This window comes from Eublepharis macularius, chromosome 14 (genome assembly GCF_028583425.1).
Source record: "Eublepharis macularius isolate TG4126 chromosome 14, MPM_Emac_v1.0, whole genome shotgun sequence".
Taxonomy (NCBI): domain Eukaryota; kingdom Metazoa; phylum Chordata; class Lepidosauria; order Squamata; family Eublepharidae; genus Eublepharis; species Eublepharis macularius.
This window is the reverse complement of record NC_072803.1, coordinates 69,558,131-69,582,352: the sequence shown is the minus strand read 5'-3', so window position 1 is coordinate 69,582,352 and position 24,222 is coordinate 69,558,131. Positions and strand designations below refer to the sequence as shown.

Genomic DNA, 24,222 nt, shown 5'->3' with positions numbered 1-24,222 from the left:
TAAAACTCATGTATGAGCATTCATTCAAGCAAAAGACACACATGTGAGGTAAACTTTAGTGGCAAATTCTTTCTCTTCCTTTTTTGAGATTCAGCTGCAGGTGAGCACATTCTCAAAACAAGTGAGAAAGCTTTGGCAACTGTCAACATCCTTTTGTTTTCTTTCCATAACTACGATTTCAGCCTTGGAAGAGCTACTCCTCGGAAGTATTTCAAACTCATAATAAAAGTGTGGCTCCAGCATTTGAGATGTTTCTATTACAGTAAAATTATAATGTTACTCAAGCTTGTTTGGTGCCATGTATTTATTTTTATTTATGTCATTTGTGGTCCACCTTTCTCACTGAGACTCAAGGTGGATTACATAGTGTGAGATTAGTACCATCAGTATCAAGGACATTTCCATACCGTGTCAAGGACATTTCCATACCGTGTCAAGGAAATTTCCGTAAACAATGCTATAGGGTAAATAAATACAAGTTTACAAAGACATAGCATTAGCCAGGATCCAATAGAGTTGAAGAAATGCTGAAAAAGATCAATTCTAGGACTGACATTAGACAATATGAAGTAAAGGTAGATATAGGAGTACATATTTAAAGCAGCAGATAATACATAAGGCAACATAGTGGTGAGGTCTATGGTCCCTAACTCATTAGCGAAGCATCTGAGACCCCCTCCCTACACTACAGCCCTCCTATCTGAGAAAAAAGCCTTTTTGAGTAATTCAAAATTGCAACGTTTGCTGCAAGCCAGGAGTGGGGGCTTTTCTGACCTCCTCAGGCAGGCCGTTCCACAGGGTAGGGGCCACCACAGAGAAAGCCTGTCTACAGGTTGCTGTTGATCTCACCCATGTGCAGCCTGGCACCTGCAGGAGTCCCTGTTCAGATGAGTGAAGCTGCTGTGGAGGAACATAGGGAGGGAGGCGGTCCCGTAGGTATGCCAGACCAAGGCTGTGAAGAGCTTTGTACGTGATAACCAATACCTTGAATTGAGCACGGTGGCTTATAGGCAGCCAATGGAGTGATTGCAGGAATGGAGTGATGTTCATGCTCCTGCTTGCTCCTGATAACAGTTGAGCTGCAGCATTTTGCACCAATTGGAGTCTCCTAGTTAACTTAGATGGAAGACCAATATATAGTGCATTACAATAGTCAAGTTTTGATGTTACCATAGGATGGATCCAGGTGGCCAGGTTGGCTGTGTCAAGATAAGAAGCCGTCTTCCAGGCTAAAGTGAGGTTGTAGAAAGCATTTTTTTTTGCAGCTGCCTTAACTTGTTTTTCTAGTAGTAGCTCTGGATCCAGTATTATCCCAAAGCTCTTAACTGAGTCTGCAAGCGTCAGACAAACTCCATTGAAAGTGGGGAGTACAGCGTTCTCCAAGATCTCTGCCTTCCCAACAAGCATCACTTCAGTCTTGTCTGGGTTCAGTTTCAATTTGTTATTTTTCAGCCATTTCACCACCACTGTCAGGCAGCAATCTAAGATTTCTACTGCATCCTGTGGGGACCTGGATAGAGATATAGAGTTGAGTGTCATCTGCATATTGATGACATCCAGCTCTATAGCTGCGAATGAGTTCTCCTAAAGGCTTTACGTAGAGGTTGAATAACATTGGGAGATAAGATTGCTCCCTGAGGAACCCTGCAATGTTTGTATTAACCTCCTTGATCTTATATTCTGTAAACAATAAGTGCTAAGGTATATAAGATTCTCTGATGTAACTGTTCTTCATGCATATGTGCTAGAAAGAGAATATGCACCTGAGCTTTATTTGGAAATAATAAAACTCATATTTCTTTACAGATCACTGTTTGGTGTCTTAATTGATTGAGGATATTGGCTGAAAAGGAAAGTAAATTGGCAACCAGTAACCATTTAACCAAAGCAGTAAGGCACTCTACAGCATAGTCAGGCTATCTGGATAAAGATACTTCTATTTGTTTACATTATTTATAGTTTGCCTTTCTCACTGTTTACATATATTTTTTTCAGGGGATCTGTGATGGATCCAGGACTGTACAGTCTGCAATCAATCAAAAACACCCAGAGGCTCTCTTGCCCCTCCCCATAAGGGACACAGCTTTATGCCCTTATTAGGAAAACACAGGAGGGGAGCCAAGAAGTCAGAGAGAAACAAAAACTCCTAAAATAAAACAATGTCTCCCCCCCAAAAATAAGTTGTTTAGATAGGGAATTTGTTTCATTTTCATATTAATTACTATAATTACTATTAATTACTATAATTACAGGGAGCCCCGTCGTGCAGAGTGGTAAGCTGCAGTACTGCAGCCCAAGCTCTGCTCACGACCTGAGTTCGATCCTGGCGGAAGCTGGGTTCAAGTAGCCGGCTCAAGGTCGACTCAGCCTTCCATCCTTCCAAGGTCAGTAAAATGAGTGCCCAGTTTCCTGGGGGTAAAGTGTAGGTGACTAGAGAAGGCAATGGCAAACCACCCCGTAACAAAAAGTCTGCCAAGAAAACGTTGTGATGCGACGTCCCCCCATGGGTCAGTAATGACTCGGTGCTCGCACAAGGGACTACCTTTACCTTTTTTTACTATAATTACACCATTTTTATAATTGTTATAATAATGAAAGGAATGCACACGTTTAATCTCCTCTGAAGATTGGTTAGTGTCAGGCAAGGATCTGGGAGGCCAAGGGTTAGCGTTAGGGTTGAATCCCCACTCTGCCACGGAATCTCACTAGGGGGCCAGACACACACTCTCAACCGAGCCCTCATAGGGTTGCCGTAAGGATAAAACAGAGGACAGGAGAATGATGAGAGCTGCTCTGGGTCCACATTGGGGAGAAAGACAGGATATAAATTAAAATAAATTGGATAAAACCGTATCTTGTATTTCATCTGAAGTAACAAAAAAGCCTGAGTTTTCTTGTTTTTTAAAATTGTTACTGTTCTCCTTTGCCTGTGCTATGAGCTTTTTCTGTCCCTCCACTTTGTGATTTGTGGGTTTTTGGGGGGATGGGGGCTACAAATTTACCTTCCAACCTCACCAAATTGTCTGGTGCAGAAAGCAAACCAGAAGCAAGTAGCTTCCTTTCCATGACAAGGGAGAAATCTATGTCGTGGTAGAAAGGGGTATTTGACAGATCAGTTTGAAATTCTAATGAGAGAACAGCAAAGAGAGCCTTGGGGACTACCCAGCTCCCAGGGGGCCTGAGACCCCAGCTTGTAGTTTATTGATGGGACCGAAGTGTTAATCATGAAGGGATGAGAGTCAGCTGGTCACTCTACAGTGGCAGCATTCCTAATTTCATTCTTCTATGCCCAGAGCCATCAGGATTTAGAATGGACAGTAGATACAATGGTGGCTACCCCAGGAGCAGAAGCCAAGTTGGTAGAAACCTTGGAGGAGCCTGCTTCAGCTTCCAAGCGCCTGGAGACAGAAAAACGCCCCAGAAAACAGCAGAGACAAGATGGGGGGGGGGAAGCAGGACTCAGTAGGGCATGTGGCTGTTTTATCTAGGAAGATGGCTCTGCTTTGCCTAGCAAGACCTAACAGGAAACAGTTGATGAGTTCCTAATGGCTCTACCAGCCAGCATCTTCTACCTGTACTAGGAGCGATTCTGCATGGTTTAAATACCCTGAATTAGAGGTCAAACTAGTTAAAATTGTAAAATGAGTTCTGCATGGGGAAAGGCTGCATCCAGCACAGAAACGATCTTTCCTCAGCTTTTCTCCTCACGCACATATTCCGATGTTTTCCTTACAGCGGAGTTGTGGTGAGGTTTAAGCAGTGCAGACGGTTTATGTTGGTGGAAGCCCACGACCAGGCTTTCTCCCCCCTGCATCCTGATTGGTTGAGCTGCAACATTTTGGCACGCCCTTTCCATCCCCTCTGATCCAGATCATTTGTCCTCCACTCATCACTGCAGTTTGCCTACCATTGTCTTCCTGCATTTGTCTGCTGTCATCCCACCCCCTTTTTAAAAAACCTTTATAAAAAAAAATTGCACCATTACAACACATTTCTAAGATGGAGAGCCAGTTTGGTGTAGTGGTTAAGAGCGCGGGACTCTAATCTGGAGAGCCGGGTTTGATGCCCCACTCCTCCACTTGAAGCCAGCTGGGTGACCTTGGGCCAGTCACAGCTCTCTCAGCCCCACCCACCTCACAGGGTGTTTTGTTGTGGAGATAATAATGGCATACTTTGTAAACCACTCTGAGTGGGCATTAAGTTGTCCTAAATCGATATAAATTGATTGTTGTTGTTGTTATTATTATTAAATGTAATACACTGCCCATCGTTTGTAGCAGGCAATTTTCTCTCATCACCTTTTTTTCTACGGATGTTGGGACTTATCATTCGTTCCTAGGGATGTTTAATTTTTTTATTCACAACGATCCAACTGTTTCACCACCTCTTTTGTGTAAAGAAAAAAACTTAGAAATTGGAAGATCCGTGTGAGTACATGAGTGATTCCCTGCCCTGTACCAACATGTTACCGTCATCTGTCGGCATGACCAGAATAGACCAAAGAGCACTTCCCTTTCCCCCCCTGCCCTAAATTTGAACTCTGGACAGTGAACGGCTTCATTCCAGTTTGCACTCTTATCTCCTGGCTTGCTACGGCCATCTCCAACAAGAGTCCTGGTGGCAGGGGTGTCTCCTGGCGGGAGGAGGAAACCTTAGATCTCCTGGAATTGTGGAGTGAGGAGAAAGCACAGGAAGCCCTAGCCGTCTCTCACTGAAACATCAGTCTCTTCAAGAAGATCGAGGAGCAGATAGCGGCAAGGGAGCGCTGCAGGATTGCTCGAGTGCTGGACAAAATCTAAGGCACTGTGGCAGGAGTACAAGAGGGTGGTTGCCCACAACAGTCACTCCGGTAATTCTCTTGGTCCCTGACACTTCTGACATCAGCTGCATCAGATCTTCCATGGAGATGCCAACATTAAGCCCAGGAGGGGGGCTAGGAGCCTCTCCTTTGTTTTGGGAGAGGACAAACTGTGGAAGTGATAGAAGGGTTTGAGGAGGAGCTGTTCTCACAGGATCTCACAACCACTAACCTGAAAGATCTGAATTCCTCTGCAAGCACCAACATTGTTGAGTAAATGCAGCTATAAAAGAAGATTTCCCCCAATCTTGCTGCTATCAGATCAGAGCTTCAAAAGGGTCTGAGAAAATGAACTTTGGACATTCCTCCCCCCCAACTGCTTTATACTTCATGAAGTCCCTCCGACGACTAGAAAAGCACAGAACAGCAATTTGCATTCTCTCAAAGTGAATATGGAGAAGCTCAGGTTCCGACAGGTGACCCCTCAGGTACTTCACGGCATCAGACCAGGCTGTATGAGTTAAAGCTCTTTATTATTGGAGCACAGGTTCATGACTCCTTATCGGACATAGCAGGAAGGCAGGTGTAAACACAGTACAGCAGGAGGCAGATAAGGCGGCAGGAGTTCACAGTGTCTTCCCTTCCCTCCAATCCAAGGAGCACACAGGAACCTAGCCAGGTAGCCGAGGCATGGCAGACGTCCAGGAAGCATGTCTGACAGAAACATCACAGTAAGCTGGACCGTGCGGAATCGCCATTAAATTCACTCTATTTCAGGGGCAGCAAAATAGCAGTCTTCCAGATAGCCAGAACTTTCTGCATATCCAGGCCTTGAATTCCAGTCATATCTGGCACTCTGCTCCAGGTGGAGCTTTACGTGTCTTTGCTTCCCCCCCACCCCCACAGCGTCTGCCGTACTTGGGCCACTTCCAAAGCAATCAATGGTTTCTTTAACGTATTTTGGTTGAAGGAATCAGGTACTGAGATATGTATCATAAACAGCTATGGGCAAATGGAACAAGCTGGGTTTTGGAGACTGAGGTAGAGCTGTTTCAGCTACCTAGCCACGGCCGACCTGCTGCAGCTTCCAGCAGTTGCTCTGTTCCACTCTCCAACCTTACCCAACCCTCTCCATGTCAGGCATAAATTGCAAAATGTAGAATGGGGCCCTGCAACCTAAATATTGCCACCCAGGATTCCTCCTTGGGATCCTCCTAAATTGAAATCAGAAAGACAACTGTGTGTAAAACAAATATTTAATAAAGTACAAATGAAAAAACAGAAGAGGCAGAGTGCTGCTCCAAACCAGTTAAACAGAACAATATTAAAACCATACATGGGCTCAAAGTGAGCCAGGTACGGTCATAAAGCCTATCAAAGTTGGCTCCTCCCTTGCAGCATTCCGGCTTTGACAAAGGGCAGAAAAACAAAACGCAGTCCACGTACTCAAGTCATTCCCTCTAAGGGAAATCCACAAGCAGGCTGGTGCTCCCAACTTCTCTCTCCGCGGCGAGGTTATAGCCTTGCCATTAATTAGTGCAAAATACCTGATGGGTTCTTAAAGAAAGCCTGCAAGACACAAAAGCACCATTAATTATTGTAACACACACACACAGAGGGAGATTCAGATGCCGCAAAAGGTAGAGCAGCCCAAATTCCACACTCAGAACTGTGCAAAAACCAGGGGATTCTTCCTAGAAATTCTTTTTCTGGAAACAGACAGGATACATCCCACATCCTGAGGGAGCGTCCCTCTGAACTGGAAGGCAGCAGTGTTAGCTCTGTGGCAGCAGCATAAGCTGCACCATCTCAGCCTGCAGGGAGGGGGAGTCACATGCTTAATGTTCCCCCATGTTAAAAATTTCTGTAAATACAACATTAGGATCTTAGAGAGGGAGGATCTACCTTTTACAAGTTATGCTCACTTTTCTTTGCAGGAAATTACTGAAACTGGAAAATGACACACACACACACACACACACCCTGCCCCAGCAGTACTGAATGCCCTGTCTTCTTCCTAAATCAGGGATGTATAATAAGAAAAGAGCCACTTTTAAGCTGTGAATTCCTCTTTTAAAGACAGGTTAAGAGAGCATTCTACCCTTTAACACTGCCCCTCCCACTGGAGGAGGCGGCAGGTCAGGCTTATGAAGTCTGCTTACTTCTGCTTCTCATGCTGAACTGGAAAGAGTAGGAACAACCCTACAGACAAGGGTGAGAAAAGGAACTGATCTCAGCATCAAGATTTGAGTCCAGCAGTACACCTTAGAGACCAGCAAGATTTCTGGGGCATAAGCTTTTGAGAATCAGATCTCCCTTCATCAGATCCAAGTAGGAAAGGAGATCCCTGGCAAAGGGAGCTTTGACTCTCAAAAGCTTCTACCCTGGAAATCTCATTGGAATTTTAAGGTGCTACCAGGCTTGATTCTTGCTGATTTACTGCAGATCAACACTGCTATCCACCGGAAACTGATCCCTGCTGGGAATCCCAATTGCCTCCTGCAAGTTTACTGTCCAAAAGAATGGAACCACACCACTTGAATTTTTAGTGGTAGGTCAGATGAATTCATAGTAAGAAAATCCCCATTTTCTCCAGCAAAGGCAAAAAGGGTGTATCCTTTGGGGTATGCACGAGCAGCAAGTCTGGAGGGGAGGAGAGGGACGCGCAGGTGCCTGCAAGGCTCTGAGGGGGCCAGGACTCAGCAAGCCTCTCCCACCAAAGCCAGTTTCTGCTGACTCTCTTTGACTGCCTGTAAAGGAACGCACGGAGGGTCAAGTGGCCGTATTTGTGCAACTCCAACAACCAGCTGCTTCTAGAGTCAGGCTGAATCGGCTCCTTCTAGAGTCTAGAGTCGGGCCTCACAGTGTAGTATAGGAAATCCAGGGACCTCTGAGAGACAAGAGAAGCAAAACAGGAGTTGGGCAATTCTGCCTTCCCTTTCTCGCCCGTTATTTCACCATCAAGCATCTCATTTGCTTCCTCTGCCTCTTACTTCATATATACCAGAAGACACCCTTTGTGTTGTTCAGCCTGTGCTGACATACGGAGGCTAACTGTGTATGATGTTTTGAAGTTATGAGATAATTAGTTAGCCAAGAATGTGCACACATCAAGAGGGACAGCTAGTTATTGGCAACAGATTGTTTTAAAAAACTGTAAATATGGGAAGCTAAAGTAACTGGGAACTTCTTAGAAGGGGCTTCTTATTTGTGACCTGCTTATCTTTGGGCAAGATTTTTATGCACTCGTGTACTTGTTCTCCTTTATTATGTATTTGCTTCATTTATACCTTCATTTGTGCCATTCGCCCCAGCTGGGACCCAAAGAGGCATACACCCTTCTCCTCCATTTTATCCTCACAACAGCTCTGTGAGGTAGGTTAGGCTGAGTGGTCACCCAATGAGTTTCTATGGCAGAGTGAGGATTCGAACTGGGTCTCCCAGATCCTGGTCTGATACTCTAACCACCTCACCACACAAGTTCTTTATCAAAGGAGCAGTAATGGATGGTATAATTTTCTGTTGAGTTAGTGTTTAAAATGCAAACCAGTTGTGCAATAATAAAGAAAATGGAAGCAGATATTCTCGAATAGTCTCAATTGTGCACTAGACCCACAACAAACCAAAAACGTACCTCTTGCCAGGAATTAAACGGTCTGATATAGGAAAGCTAACGAGATGCCTAGGGCTTCTTAAGTGCATGTCTACATCTGAATCAAGCCTGACCAGAGTCATCCAGAACAGGGCACAATTTCCAGAGAGAGAAACTGGTCCAGTACCGGCAATGGAGGGGGATGAAAGAGACAGAACATTAAGAAAACTACGCTGTGGAAGGAGTAGAAGCTGCAAATTCAGGCTGGACAGGGGTGCCTCTAGCAACAGCAGCACTGTGCTCAGGAAGACACAACGTGGTTTCTCCCAATGAGGCAGGGGACATGGCTGGACCACAAAAAACAAATGCAAGAACTTGAGCTGAAGAGCTTTTGTTTTCAAATTTAACAATATCAAAAGGGGAACACGTGAAACAGCCCTGAGAAGTAAAGCGGGGTTGGGGGGAATTTCACTTGCAAATAAGACTATAAATGCCTTCCAGGTTTTATGAAGGCAAAGAGGTTTACCATACAGCTTGGTGATCTAAAGAGGGCAGGGAGATTTCTAGAAAGACATTGGTGGAAACTTGTGCTGAATCTGATAAGGGTGTGCTACAGAGTCCCCTAGTGGCGCTGACAACAGCAAAGAAATGTTCCTGGACAACTGTTTCATCAGCTAGCTCACTGCCATCCCATTTGTTTAAGGGTATCAACATTTTCTGACTCCTAAATCTGAGCCTTTACTGGTGCCTGCGGTGCCTGCCAAGGATTTATAGAAAGTGGGTGGGGCCAGCTGGGGCTTTTGCCCCGAAAAGCTTGAGACTGGCTGTGCGTATTTTTATAAAATGTTGTTTTAGCCGCAGCTGCCACCACAGCACAAGGATCTTCACTGCATGACTTAAGATAAGCTGTGGCAGACATTTTGTGGCAGCAATTCTGTGTCTGTTCCCACCACTCTGTCAGAATTCCAAAGGTGCCCACACACTCAAAAAGGCTGGGGGTCCCTCTTTTACTGGCTCACGACAACTTTTCAAAGTTCTTTGCAGATAAAATAGGTCAAATATGCTTTGACTTTGATACCAACTGTAATTTAGACAAGACGGAATGCTTAACAGACTATCTGGTCAGCTAATGAACTGTTTAAAGAGATACTGACGGGACTCTGGGATCTGTGAAGGCCTTGGCTGAAGCCATGCCTTTCTTGGCACTGCAAGGAATTGATTAAAGGTGGGAAGGAAAGAAGTTCAGAGGCAAAGAAACTTGCGAGTGGATATTTCCTCTATACATGAAAGTTTCATTTGGGTTAAGTTTATCTAGACCAATTAAAGTTTTCTTATGTAGACAGCTGAAGACAAGAGTTCACCCTACATACAGAGGATGGGCTGGGTGGGTGTTGATACGCAGTTGGTTCAGGGCTGCTCCACCTCATCCCTGATTGGAAATGACCTGGAGGAGAGACCAGGTAGCAGTGGCTGAGAGCATGCACACCCCCACACCCTAATATGCTCCTGATGTTGCTGGGGAGAGAGAGGAATGTCCTAAACGGCTAACGGAGGGGAGGGGAGAAAACAGACTCCGTCACCCTGGTAAGAGGCACGGGCGGGGGGGGAGGACTGCATTGCTTTGTAGGTGGCAGGAAGCATAGGAGAGAGAAGCGAGCCATGAACGGAAAGGATCTCTCCTCCCTGCAACCCTCCCAGGAAGTTCCAGAGCAGCCGGAGAAGGAAGGGATTCCAGGACGGGCGGGATCCTCCTGTGAGAACTGAAGAACTCAACTGCGCTGCAGGGAGGAGCTGGGCGGAAAGACAACAGTTCGATAGGAGACAGAGGGAGAGTGGCCAGCGGATCTGTGGGCAAAAAACAAGAAGAGGGGAACGATGCTGGAGCCATTCTCCCCAAGCCTGACTGTTCCTGGGAAGACATAGATGCAACGGGTATCGGACTAATTTCCTCTTGTTTTTTCAAACTGGGGACGACTGCCCCAGCAGACCATGCTATTTTAACTAGGGACCACTGAACCATATACTCTGCACTGTACAAGCCATGGGGAAAGAGACCGAGTGTATAGAAGAAGAAATAAGACGTTAGAATTTAGAGTGATCAAACTATCTTCTAATTAGAGATGGGCACGAATTGAATTATGACTCAAAATTCGTGACGAATCAGCTGATTCGTTCTACAGGGAAAACACGTTTCGTGGGTGCTGCGTTTTCCACAAAGTTGATGACTTTTTCTGCCGATTTGTCCACTTTGTTGCCTGTTAGGGAAGCCAGACACCCTGGTGTCATTTAATTGATTCCACAGGCAATGGAGGCCAGTCCTTTGGTTGCCCCAATCTTAGCCCACAAACCTTGATTGGCAGCTGTCCCTGCCAACTGTAGAGCTCTCATTCTGCCCCATCCAGCAGAACAGCAAGGGGAGAGGGGTGACTAATCTCTTAGGCAACTGAGGGGGTGAGCCTACAGTAGCCATGGGAACACCAATCTCTTTCTCCCAAACCCTGGTGCTCCTGTTTTGCTCTATGTCAGCATTTTATATAAAAACCAAAGGTCTGTGCCTCGTGATTTCATTTTTCAGCAGGCAGGGAGAGAGGGAGGATCTGCAGCTGGAACTTGGATTGAGTGAATTTGGGAGCTTTGACCTAGATTTGGTGCTGGAAAAGAGACTGAAAAGCCTCTTTCCGATTTTTTTCTTCCTCTCCCAGTGGGGAAGTGTTTGGGAAGGAGTGCCTTTTTCCCTTCACCCCCACCCCACCCCAGTCTCAGGCCTCTGCGTGGAACTTGGACCTAGCTTTACTGAGGTCTTTCTTTTTGTTTCTCTCTGCTTCTTGCTCTACTCTTTTGAGGGCCTCACTCTTGCTGGGTTTTTTTGGGTTGTTCCCCCCTCCCTGCCAGGGCTCAAACCCTCATTCTTCTCTCCTGGGTGCTGTGCACTTTGCTAGTGTTGCCTGCTCTTATTTTCTGCCCTCCGTTTGCACACTCAGCTTCTGTTCTGTGCATCTGTCCTCCCTGGGCTGTTGTCTGTGTGGTGTTTTTGGGGCTCAACACCCACCCCATTTCCAGGCCAACTGCCTGCTGAATTTTCCTCTGTTCTCTCTCCTCCAATGCGCTTCTCTGGTGCAGCTTTCTTTCTTTTAGTGCACTATTTTGGCGCATTTAATTTTTGTTTGGGGCATCTGTCCTGCCTGGGCCAGTGTCTGTGTGGTGCTTCTGGGGCTTAACACCCCCCCCCCCAATTCTCAGGGCAGCCACCTGTTGCATTTACCTCTGTTCTCTCTCCTCCAGGACGCTTCTCTGGTGAAGATCAGTTTCTTTTACTGCCCTTCGTTGGTGCATTTAGCTCTTGTTTCGTGCACCTGTCCTGCCTGGCCTGGTGTCTGTGGTGGTTTTGGGGATCACCACCAAAACCCAGTCTCAGGACTGCTGCCTGCTGCCTCACACACTCGCTCTTGAATTTGCTTTCTACTAACCCCCCTCTTCTGTTGGCTCTTTTCTACTTGTTTTGTTTTGTTCTTCACTTCAGTGCATCGCTATTAAATGTGTATTGTTGAGCAAGGGCAGTTGTTGGGGGGGGGGGGAGGGCAAAGCCTGTCCACGTCACCCATTGGTGACGACACCCCTACTGGGGGGGGAGGTCTTGAGGTTATCAGAGGCTCCAACTGCAGATCTGCCGAGGGGGGCTGTGGAGGAGGCAGAAGACGCCTCTCCTCTGCTGCTGGGAGTGGACCTCGTGAAACTTTTTGCGGAGGACAAGAGTGGGTCTGAGGAGGAATGGTGGGGGTTTGTAGAATCAGCCAGTCCCTTTAGAATCCAGACTCCAGGGACTGTCCCTGCCCGCAGTCCACCCCTCACTCCCTCTTCCTGGTCCAGCTCCACGTCGCAGAAGTTAGTCCTTTGTTGTCCTCCTGACTCACCAAGTCCCAGTCCCTGTTTCTCTCAATCACTCTGGCAGCAGTTTCAAGCTCTTCCCAATGACCCCTGCTCAGCGTGGTGTCGTCACTGCGATGCCCTGGTGTGTAGAGGCACTGACCCTAGGCACCTGTCATCCACCGCCCTACACAAGCATCTGGAGAGGCATCACCCGAGCATGTTGCTTCCTCCACCATGCAAACCACCTAGTGGGTGGATAAGGATGGCTAAAGATCAGAGAGAAGGGAGAGGGGAACAGGAGTCCATGGCCAGCAAGAAGACTTGCCGTGAGGGTGCTGCAGGTGGGAGTGTAACCCCCAGGCAGGCTATCCTGCAGGAGGTGGTCCCCTTGGGGTTTGTGACAGTGCCCGGCATAGGAGTCAGGGGGAAGGCTCCAGGCGGCAGGCACTAGAGCAGTGGCGGAGATGATTTCTCTGGATGGACTCCCGTTGTCCATCGTGGAGGGTGTGGGCTTCCGGAGGCTGCTGCGTCACTTTGCACCCTGCTTTTCAATGCCGTCGTGGAGGACCATTGGCCAGCAAGTCTTGCTCGCCCTCTACCAGGGTGTTCGCACAAAGGTCATGAAGGAACTGTTGGGTGCAAAGGGATGGACTGTCCACTTCATGGAAGACCTGTGGAGTGGCCATCATCATGACTACCTCACTGTCACAGCCCAGTGGTGGCAGCCAGAGGATCACTGCTGCCCCAGAGAAAGATCAAATCCCCGGGAGGAGGTGCTGCCGTTGGTGCTGGGCTACAGAGTGCTTCTGCTGCAGGCACGGGGGATGGATGAGGATCGCACAGGGAGGAACATCGGCGTCACCATCAGGGCTGCACTGAGGGACTGGGTGCCCGGGGATGAGCTTGTCCGAGACTTCATGGTCACCGATGCAGAAAGAAACATGCTGGCGGCCCTGAAAGAGGCATCCCTTGATGGTCTGGTCTGCCTGGCACATAAGCTGCACCTTGTCATGACAGATGCACTCGGGCTAGGTAGCAACATCAAGGCCAGCTGGGACCAATCGACATTGTCCATGTGCGTGTTGCTGGACAGCTGCCGGCATCTTGTGTCCCATTCTCCTGCAGCATGAAGTCTTTGTGTGAGCTGCTCCAGAGGCAGGGGGAGGGGGGAACCCGAGCACCACCTCTACCAGACATGGTGAGTTGTCTGGTGGAGCAAAAGAACCCTGTGCAGGACATCATATCCTCGGTGCCAATTTTGCAGGGGAGAGAGGAGCTCAGCCTGAGCTCTACGGATTGGCTCTCTCAGATGGTCTGTGTCCTGAAGCCATTTAAGGAGACCACTGAGCTCCTCTGCTCCTACGAGTCCAGTCTGGGCCAGGTCATCCCCCTGATCCATGGCCTGGACCAGGTGCTGGCCAGAGAGATGGAGCAACAGGACCAGCTTGTCCCCAGGGTCAGGGACTTGTTCGGGTGGTTGTAAGTAGGTGTGGCCACCTGCTTGCATCCTCTCTGCAAGGAGCTGCCATACAGACTGGCCTGCATATGGGACCCACGCATAAAAGGCAGCATAGCCTTGCGGAACAGAGAGCTCCATCACTGGATGAGGCACCTGTGCAGAGTGGTGCGCAAGTTCTGGTCCCAACAAGTGGGATGGAGGGAAGAGGGTGTTGGTGCAGAGATGGAGGAGGAGATGGAAGAAGCATTGGGCGTCCCCAGGCAGAAGAGTCCTCCCCATGATGACCCACCACGCTTCTGGTGCTTGGTGGTGGGCTGGGCAGTTGGCAGCAGCGGGGCCGGCACATCTGTCATGGCGGAGGACTCGTCAGAGGCTATGGTCAGAGAGTACCTCACTGAGCCTCCCAAGCCCCCCAACACCAACCCCCTGGAGTATTGGGCAAGAAAATCTGCCATTTGGCCACCTTTCGAATGTGGCCACCAACATCCTCTCCTGCCCTCCCACCAGTGTCCAGAGTGAGCAGGTCTTCTCACACCTGGGAGACCTCCTCTGTCCCTGCCGCTCACATCTGTCCCAGTGGACATGCTGTCTTTCCTGAAAGTCAACCTCCCCCTGCTCAGCTACCGCTCCCTGGAACTGGAGTTTTCTGACCTCTGAGCCATTCTTGTCTCCGCTTTGCCACACGCCTACCATCAGGCTGTGGCCTGGCCACAACATCTGTGATCAAAATCCGAGGTTACTGGACACCTCTGATGCAAGCTCACAGGAGCACGTTTTCCTGTTTTGTCTCCTTCGCTGTTCAGCACGTTTTGCTTTTCCGTCCCCTTCACTTTTGAGCAAGTTTTGAGTTTTTGTCTCCTCCAAGTCTTAATTTGAGCGCCTTTTTTGAATGGGAGGGAGACCATCCACTGCTGGGCTCTGGCTGGGTTTCTCTGCTCGCAGGAAAACGTTCTTACTTGAAGCGCCTGTCCAGAATGGGAAGGGGTGTGTGGGTTCGGGTCCTGCTGCACCAGAAGTGAATACCTCCACCATCAGGGTCTGGGCCACCCACAGGTCCTCGTGGTAGAAGGACATGTCGGTCTGTCTGAAGCAGTATAGAAGAGCTACAGGCAAGTGAAAGGGTGGGGGGATTTTCTACCTCTTATTGCCTTGTGGGTGGTGGGCTTCCCTCACGGACCCCACATCTGTCTGGTGGGCTCTGCTGTTGAACATGGCATTTTTGCCGGGGGGGGGGGCACCCTGTCTTGCCAAACATGCTGGAAGAGGTGGGGTCCAAAGACGGCCGTGGTGTCTCTATTGTATGGGCACCTTTGTGCCTACATCTGGTGTCATGGATCAGGGAAGGTGACATCGTAATTGTTTGGTGTGGTGGGTTCCGCACAAACAGTTGTCTTGCGATACAATGCCCTGCTGGCCCCTTTGGGGGGCCTTTGTTTCTCCCTTCCCAGGACAGGGGGGGGGCTCCTCCACTGTTGCCACATCCTGCTGGTGGATTTTGTTGGCGGCAGCCTCAGCTCCTCAGCAGGAGGGCCAGGCAATAATTCAGCCGTGCTGCCCTGTGTTCCGTTTGGGGGGAATGGTCTCCCCGTCCCCAGCCCTGTGGAGGGCACCCAACTTTGCCACAACATCTGGCTGGTGGGTGTTGCAAATCATCAGCACCCAGGGGTCTTATTGTGCGCAATATATCCCTCCTGCAAGGGTGTGTGAGGCACTCACCAGCACCGGCACGTCCGGATGGTGTGTTCTGTTGTGTGCTGGCAGCCCACGCACTGCTCCTCAGCACAAGGGGCAGGCATCACCATCTATCCCCACTGCTTGCCACAGTTATGGAATCAGCGTCCATTCAAAACCACACCCATATCGGATTCCATTTGATATCAATTTGAAAACCATGCCTGGACGATGCGTTCTGCTAGGTACCCCCTCACCTCAATCCGAGTGAGGTGCATGAGAATGTTGGGCCGACTGGCTGTCCCCATCCAGGGGAATTACTTTGAGCATGCTGTCCCTTGTGGGAGGGTGTGCAGGGCCCCCACTGGCACCTCACTGTCCAGCTCAGGGGCGTTTCTGGTGGCCTCCGCTCCTCGAAGCGAGGAGTGGTAAACTTTCGATGCACTGCTGTTTTCCTGTTTTGTGGGGTAACGGGTCTCTCCCTCTCCTCCCCATCCCAGGGGAGGGCATCCTCGGCCGCTACCACGTCCGGCCAGTGGGTCCTGTAAGGTACTCCCTCACCTCAATGCGAGTGGTGCTCATGACAATGGTGGGCCAACCGGCTATCCCCATCCAGGGGAAGTGCCTTGAGCATGCTGTCCCTTGTGGGAGGGTGTGCAGGACACCAATGGCGCCTCACTGTCCGGCTGGGGGGAGTTTCCGGAGGCCTCCACTCCTTGACACGAGGAGCGGTCAACTTTTGATGCGTTGTTGTTTTCCTGATACGTGGGGGAACGGGTCTCTCCCTCCCCTCCCCATCCTGGGGGAGGGAATCCGTGGCCACTACCACGTCTGGCTGGTGGGTTCTGCAAGGTACTCCCTCACCTCAATGCAAGTGGTGTGCATGAGAATGGTGGGCTGCCCGGCTGTCCCCATCTGGGGGAACTGCTTTGAGGATGCTGTCCCTTGTGGGAGGTTGTGCAGGGCCCTCACTGTCCGACTGGAGGTTGTTTCTGGTGGCCTCCCCTCCTTGACGCAAAGAACAGTCACCAATTTCCACGTTAATGTGCTGTCCCCGTTCATGGGACCTGTTTTCCCTCTCAGCTGGGGGAGGGCATCCTGACCTGCAAGCACAACCAGCTGGTGTGCAATGTCACTGTTTAACATTTATCTTGCACCATGTAGTACATAACAGGATATATGTGATACGTAATATGTACTATGTCATCCCTAAACTTAACTGACCCCATCTTTGTGTATCTCAAAAACTACGTTTTACCCTGTACTGATATATCGCTGAAGAGTGAAGTTTATGCCTATAGCCAAGTATTGCCCCATACCAATATACTGATGAAGATTGTGCCATGTTCCTATAACCACGTATCACTCCTTAACGATGTACCAATGAAGAGTTACCTCTGTGCCTTGACCTATGTGTTACCCCGTTCCAAAATACCAATGAACAGTGAGCCCTGTGCCCAAACCCATGTATTACCCCGCACTGATAAACCAATTAAGAGTCAACCCTGTGCCTACAACTACGGTTTAACCCTTACTGACATACCAGCGGAGAGTGAACTTTGTGCCTTAACCGACGTGTTACCCCCCCCCAGCAATACACTGATGAAGACTGTGCCATATTCCTATGACCATGTGTTACCCCATACCGATGAAGATTAAAGCCTGTGCCTTCAACCACGTATCACCCAATACCAATATACCGACAGTGAACCCTGAGCCTATACCCACGTATTTTCCCATACCAATATACCGATGAATATTGTCACAAGTTCCTATGATCACATATGACCCCTCAACGATATACCACTGAAGAATGAACCTTGTGCCCATACTCACACATTACCCCTACCGATATAACAATGAAGAGTCACCTCTGTGCCTATACCCACGTTTTACCCCATACTAATATACCAATGAAGAGTGAACCTTGTGCCTACAACCACGTGTAACCCTGTACCGATATACAGAGGAGTAACCGTTGTGCCTTAACCCATGTATCACCTAACCGATATACCGATGAAGATCATGCCATGTCCCTATAAGCACGTTTCACCCCTTAACGATGCACCCATGAAGAGTGATTTCTGTGCCTAACAAATCCTCCCCACACCGATACAGCGATGAAGATTGTGCCATGTGCCTAGACCTTTGCGTAGTAACCGATACCATGCTGATCAATAAGTATATATTGATTGTGATACCAGTGCACATGCCAAGCACTGTGAATACTACGGCCAACAGCTGTTTGGTTGCCAACCTCCGCTCCTCGGTGAAGGTCCATCAGTAGGTCTCAATTGTGTGCTGCAGCAGGTTATGGTGCCCCCTTACAGTACTGGAAACAATCTGCTGCGTCACCCTGATTTCCCATTCTTGGGCAAATTAGCCTCTTCCTTCCGCACCCTGGTGGGGTGCATCCTCTGCCAGCGTTGCCACATCTGGCCGGTGGGTTCTGTCAGCAGCGGCCTCTGCCCCCCAATGGGAGGGGCAGGATCAATTAAGCTGCAATGTCTCCTTCGGGAGGACTTATTTTGTGCACCCTGTCCAGCCTGGGGAAGTGTGTGTGTGTGTGTGTGTGGGGGGGGGGGGTTCCCGGCTCCACCATGTCCGGCTGGCAGGTGTTTCCAGTCACCTCCGCTCCTCAACACGGGAGCAGGCATGTGTTGCTGCGTTGCTCTGCTTTCCCGTTATGGGTGGACCTGGTCTCCCCCTACCCAAACCGGGAGGAGGGCATCCTCCACCGCCACCACAGCCGACAGGTGTGTTTGGTCGGTGGCAGCCTCCACTCCTTGACACGAGCGGTGGTCATCCACATCTTGCAGCACTCTGCCAAGTCTCTTTTGCTGCTGCCAAGTTCCCTGCCCAGGGAACACGTTTTGTGCACCCTGTCTTGCCTGGGGAGGTGTGGAGGATATCTCTCAGCTCCGTCGTGTCTGTCCAGGGGGTGTTTCCTTTTGCCTCTGCTCCTCAATGCGAGGGGCGGGCACATGTTGCTGCATTGCTCTGCTTTCCCATCCCGGGGGGAATGGGTCTCTCCATCCTCTCCCTGACCAGGGGGGAGGGCATCCTCCGCTGCCACCATGGCCGATGGGTGTGTTTGGCCAGTGGCAGCCTCCACTCCTCAATGTGAGGGGTGGTCACCTATTGCAGCGTTGCTCTGCTTTTCTGTTCCGGGAGGACAAGTCTCTCCATCCCCTCTCCGACCCGAGGGAGGGCATCCTCCGCTGCCACCATGGCCAATGGGTGTGTTTGGCCAGTGGCAGCCTCCATTCCTCAATGTGAGGGGTGGTCACCTATTGCAGTGTTGCTCTGCTTTTCCATTCCGGGAGGACAAGTCTCTCCATCCCCTCTCCGACCCGAGGGAGGGCATCCTCCACTGCCACCATGGCCAACGGGTGTGTTTGGTCAGCGACCGATGTTCCTCAGTGAGAGGGCATCAGCATATCTCAATGGTGTGCTGCGGGAGGTGACGGCCACCCCTTGTTGTACTGGCATCAGTTCGCGAGTGTTCCCTGCTGACCTCTTTGGGGAGATTTAGTCTACACTGGCGCTGCCACGTCCAACAAATGGGTGTTTCTGGTGCCCTGTAATCCTCAACATGAGGGACAGGCATCAATCTGCTGCATTCCCCTGCTACCCCCATACGGGGAACTTCACCTTACCCTCTGTAACCGTTGGAGGGAGGAGAACCACAGACAAAACATAGTGGATGGACATGGGGCCTGCATCCATCCGTAGATCACCTCCCCGGCCCACAGGAGGGGGCGGCCGCCAACCAAACATACGTGTCAGGCATGGTGGGTGGCCCTTGGGCACAAGGGTGGTGGTGCAGGTAACGAGGGGGGGCGGTCCTGTCTGTAGACTGCCTCCTTGGCCTGCGAGGAGGGGGCAGCCGCCAACGAAACACACACATCCAGTGTGGTGGCTGCCCCTTGGGCGCAAGGGGGGAATGGTGTGGGCCACCCCTGAGGCCGTGGCACCCCAGGGGAACGAGGGGGGGGGGCTGTCCTGTCCATTGACTGCCTCCCTGGCCCACAAGCATGGGGCGACTGCCAACAGAACCTATGCCTGGGGGTCCGTCAGTCCGGTAACTGTTGGGTCCTGCAGTGCAGTCAAAGGAGCCATTGGTGGGGGTGCCGGCTTTGGGGGGGGTCTATAACTTGAAGATGCATATTGCGACCCTCGCAAAACTTGGAGGATGGCTGGAGGAGAGCCTTCTGAAGACTCCGTGTGAGTATGGCATTTGTAAGAGGCCAGGATCTGACGAACCACAAATCGAACGAACCGGTTTGTGAAAATGGAAAGTTCGTGAAAACCACGAAGTTCGGTTTTTTGGCAGTTCATGCCCATCTCTACTTCTAATCCCTGGGAAAGCAGGTAACACAGTATATTTGTGTACACTGTCACAAATTAAAGGCTGATATTTACCTCATGAAAAGAAAAAATGAGCTGTAAGATAATTTGGGTAAATTTTATTACTACTTTAGATTCAACAAATGGCTATTGGCTGATCTCCCTTGATAAGGATGTGTAAGCCAAATCTGCATTTACCACATATGTGTAGTTAATTTGAGCTCAATGTTACATTTTGGGCTAAGAAACGCCTCAATGGCCTCCCTTCCCAGAGATTGGTAAATAACCTGCTCACTGGACTACATTCCTAGGCTATCACATATCTCTATGATGTAGCTATATTTTCCAGTTCCTGGAACATCTTAAGTGAGTAGAGACAGTCTTGCAACACCTGCAAGGCACTAAGCTCACCCTAAAAGCTGGCAAATGCCAGACTGCGCAACCAGAAGTTATATATTTAGGACACACGGTGGGTTAAGCAGTCAATTAATGTCCAGATGTGATCTGTCCAAGATGGATCACATGATTAAGAATATAAAATACTACCAAGGAACTATATTGCCCAGAGATAATAGCTTCTCTAAAGCAGAGGGAGTGGGGGTGGAGGAGAGAATCACAAGGCTGACTGGAAAAGAGACACAGCGTAAAGGGATGGCCAAGACAGACAGGTTTCAAAAAGTGTTTTGCATGCATAGTGTGAACCCATCACTGTAATTTGCATTTCAGACCTTTAAGCAAGTAGAATGCTGGCCGCCAGTTTTGTTCCTACCCATCTTACAGCAGGCTAACAAATTACATAGAAATACCCTATTTGTCCTTTACTTTCAAACTTTTAAACCACAACTGCAAAATTTCTCTAGGGATTTGAGACAGTGTTATGAGGTCAGGTGCTCTAGCTAAGCGGCACCTTCGTGCACACAAACGGGTTACAAAGGATGCCTGAAGAACCAGTGTTCTTAGAGCTCACTTTGGGGGGAAAAGGCATTTTGTATTGCACACAAACATTAAACCTTGGTCAAGATTAGTGTTTTTGGCTGCATAGGAGAGAACAGAGAGAAACCAAAATCCAAAAATGTGCCAACCTGTTTCTATTATAGGTGCCTTCTCCGTCTTCTGAGACGCGTGCTTCTCCGAACCCCAGGTGCACCAAACTGGTCTGTATCTGGCTCCTGTGGAAAGGACATTTATGGAATAAGATGTCCCAGAATATGACCCACTGAGGGGCAAATGTGGTCTGCAGACAGCAGGTCAAGCATTCCCACTTCTCAAATAGTCTTTGGGTCAGCCACCCTTTAGCAATGACCCCTCAGACTCTGAGCATTCATTGGCTGTGGCAGGAAAGGCACTGATTGCTCGTCTTCCACAACAATGCTCTTCAATTACTCCAACTCCAGTTAATTCATGTTTTGCAAGGCAAAGATGACACAGGCAATAGTTCCTATCACGTCGCCATTAAACCAGCAGAGCAATGACTTCCATGTTTTTGCCCCTCAGAGAACCCTTCCACTTCAATACAACAGCTAAGAACAAAAATGTAAACTTTTCAGAAAAAGGGGGGAAATTGCTCAGGAAAAGCCTTTTACGAGCAGGGGGTTGTAGTATATACAATGCTTACTTTCTTAACAAATCTAAAAATATGTTACAACTTTAACAAGATAAAACGCATCATTTCTAACTTAGTATATAAAACTGCACTAGTTGGTACATGTGAAATACAAGCAAAATGTGCACACACCCAGTGCTAGAGAGAACTGCAAACTCCTGCACCCTCTGTTACTTTAGCCCCTGTGTCTTGTTTTTTGCCTTCTGAGAGCTGGGAAAAAAGAAAACAACTTTTGCAATAAAAAGAGTGTGATTTGGGCATAAACAGCCTCATACAGTCACAGTAGGACTATTGGCATATTTGGATGTCAAGTTAAACTTTCCAATATTTGCAACATTATACTATTCAATAGTATATTATCATACAAGTTATAACATAACAACTGCGAAAAAAATTAATCACATTTCAACAAAAATAAAAAGATTTTCAAGAATATCTGTCACAGGAATAATCTTTGTATCTGACAACAGGAGCTTTGACTCTCAGATCTTTTGCCCTGAAAATCTTGTTAATCTTTTAAGGTGACTCTTTTAAGGCTCTTTTACTGCAGACCAACACGGTTTCCTACTCGAAGGAATCCTCCTCCTCTTTCTCTACGGCTGTAGAAAGAGTTTCATAAAAATCTTTGTTATGCACTCTGAGTGACCAACAGCCTAATCCTAAGAAAGCGGGGGGGGGGGGAGTGCATAGGGAGAGAATCAAGGCTTATGTGGGCGCAAGTGGCTCCTACATGGGCACAAATGCCCTTCCGCCAGCGGTGGCACAAGGCATGCTACTGCCACTGGGCCGCCGCCAGCGGAAACGCTTGGCAGGCGGATGGAGGTGGAGAAGCGGCGCAGGGCACTGCGCCAGCACAGGAGGGGGCGGCGGTGGAGTTAGTTCGCTCCCTGAGCCCCGCCAGGCGTGGGAATGCCCACAGTGGCGCAAAAGAGCTATGCCACTGAAGAAGGTGGCACAGCCCAGAAGCCCATTGCTGGGGAAAACTCGGCCCCTTCTCCAAGCGCCCCGCCCCGTCCACACGGCCTGAAGGAGCATAGGATGGGAACTACCACGGGGGGCCAATCTGCGTCTGCTTCCAGGGTGGACGAGCCCCCCTCCCTGCACCCTGCTCATGCACCCTACAAAACGCCCAGCTGCGCAGCTCATGACCTCAGGTAAGTGAGCATGTGGCCAAAGGCTCTGCCCCTTGGATTTCTGTCATGGGTACTTTGATCATGAGGCGGGAGGGTACTTACGGTGGCAGGCACTGAGTGCACTTCGGGGACTTTGCGAGAAAAGTGGGAGAACTTTGCAGTTGCTCAAGGGAAGAAGGGTGAAGTCCAGAACGTCTGGCTAACTAACAATAACTACTCATGTTTCCTTGCAAGTTATCTGACTCTGAAGTTCCATCTCAGTAAGAAGCGAGGTAGCACTTACAGGTAAGAAGGAGATGGGGCAGTGGCTAAGCCGGCTCGCTGAGTTGTGCTGGCTGCCCCGTCACCTGAACTCGCCCGACTGCTAGCCTTGGCAGGGGAGAGGACGGTGGCGGCAGCCCCTGCCTGACCCAGAGGCAGTTGCCCAGAAAACTACTCTTGACCGGGTGTTTGTAACTACCTGCTCACTTTCTCCCTTAAAGGTAAAATCACCCCAAGGCAGGGTGCTTCCTTGCCAGAGGGCCTTGCATCAGCTGGTTGCTAGCTGCTCCTGTGGGGCTGCTGCAGCTGCTCTCTACTATGTGCATCTTCCCAGATGTTGGAGTGTGGGCTTGGCCTCGGCCAGGGACCAGGCTGGGTTACTTGCAGCACGTATGTCTCTTTCCCTTGGAGGCACATTGTGACTCATCTGGGAGATGACAGATCATGTCTGCTTCACCCCTCCCTGGAATCCTCCACAAGCGCCATTCAGATCCAGCCCAGGAAGCAATATCTCAAGGCAGTCTGCATCTCAGCCTCGCCCCTGGGAATGCAGAACGAGGGCTCTCTTTCCAGCCGAGGGACATTGGCACTTTTTCCAGTTTAATAAAACGTGTTGAAAAACAACAAACTTCTGTGTTTGCATGCCTGACAGACATTGACATAGCTCCTCTCTCAACTCCCTGTCACACATGTCCACTCACACATCCCTGCAAATGTATCAAGTGGCGCCCCGTCCATCCTCCCTGCCCCCTTCCTCCCTTCAATGTAACTTCAGGCAGTGGGGTGGGAATTGAAGTGTGGCCCATGAATGTCTGGGGGGGGGGGGGCGCTGAGGACCTTCATTCTCTGATGGTCTGAGCTGCTGGCATCTGATAAGCCAGGAAGACGGTCGCTGCAGGTGGAAAGCTGCTGCCAGGGGATGTCTTCACAGAAGCAGGGATGGACTTGGCCAATCTGGGGTGGGGAGGGCCTGTTGGTCCACACTGGGGAATGGCAACTCCCCAGTACTGGGGCATGGCTGTCAAGGTCCAGCCCCCGTTCTCGCATTGTGGAGATGCAGTGCTGTTCAAGTGTGTTCAAGTGGCGCAGCAGCCAGTTTCTGCGCACTTTTCATTCCCCTCGCTTCCAAACAGCCTCCTGGCCTCCCACATGGTTCCCAATGGGCGTTCCTGTCACTCATTGAAGACCCCGCCTCCCCCACCTGCTTCTCCGGAACCTGGGGACTATTTACGGTTGCCAGTCTCCAGGTGGTAGCTGGAGATCTCTCAGAATTACAACTGATTTCCAGGCAACAGAGATCAGCTCCCCAGTATCCGGCCCTACTTTTCAGGGAGGGGGAACCTGTTCCTTGCGGTGGTGGCGGCGGCGGCTGGTATTCGCAGGCACACCAAGCTGCAGCCACCAGCCTGGCCCTCATTGGAAATGGGGGCTGGACGGGAGAGAGGGTGGATGTTCTCTGCCCCCCTCCCTGGCAGGGATGCTTGCTCT

General features: G+C 49.7%; 1 protein-coding gene across 1 annotated transcript in view; it reads right to left on the bottom strand.

The window, feature by feature from the left end:
• Positions 1-6,046: 6,046 nt before the first annotated feature.
• SNAPC4 (small nuclear RNA activating complex polypeptide 4) overlaps positions 6,047-24,222 on the bottom strand; it is a 54,371-nt gene continuing 36,195 nt past the window's right edge. Inside the window, exons 21-22 of the mRNA XM_054997285.1 lie at positions 20,820-20,906; positions 6,047-6,367 (exon numbers count right to left, since the gene is read on the bottom strand). Coding sequence (XP_054853260.1) covers positions 20,829-20,906 — 78 coding nt within the window. The 3' untranslated portion in view covers positions 6,047-6,367; positions 20,820-20,828. The remainder of the gene's footprint in view (positions 6,368-20,819; positions 20,907-24,222) is intronic.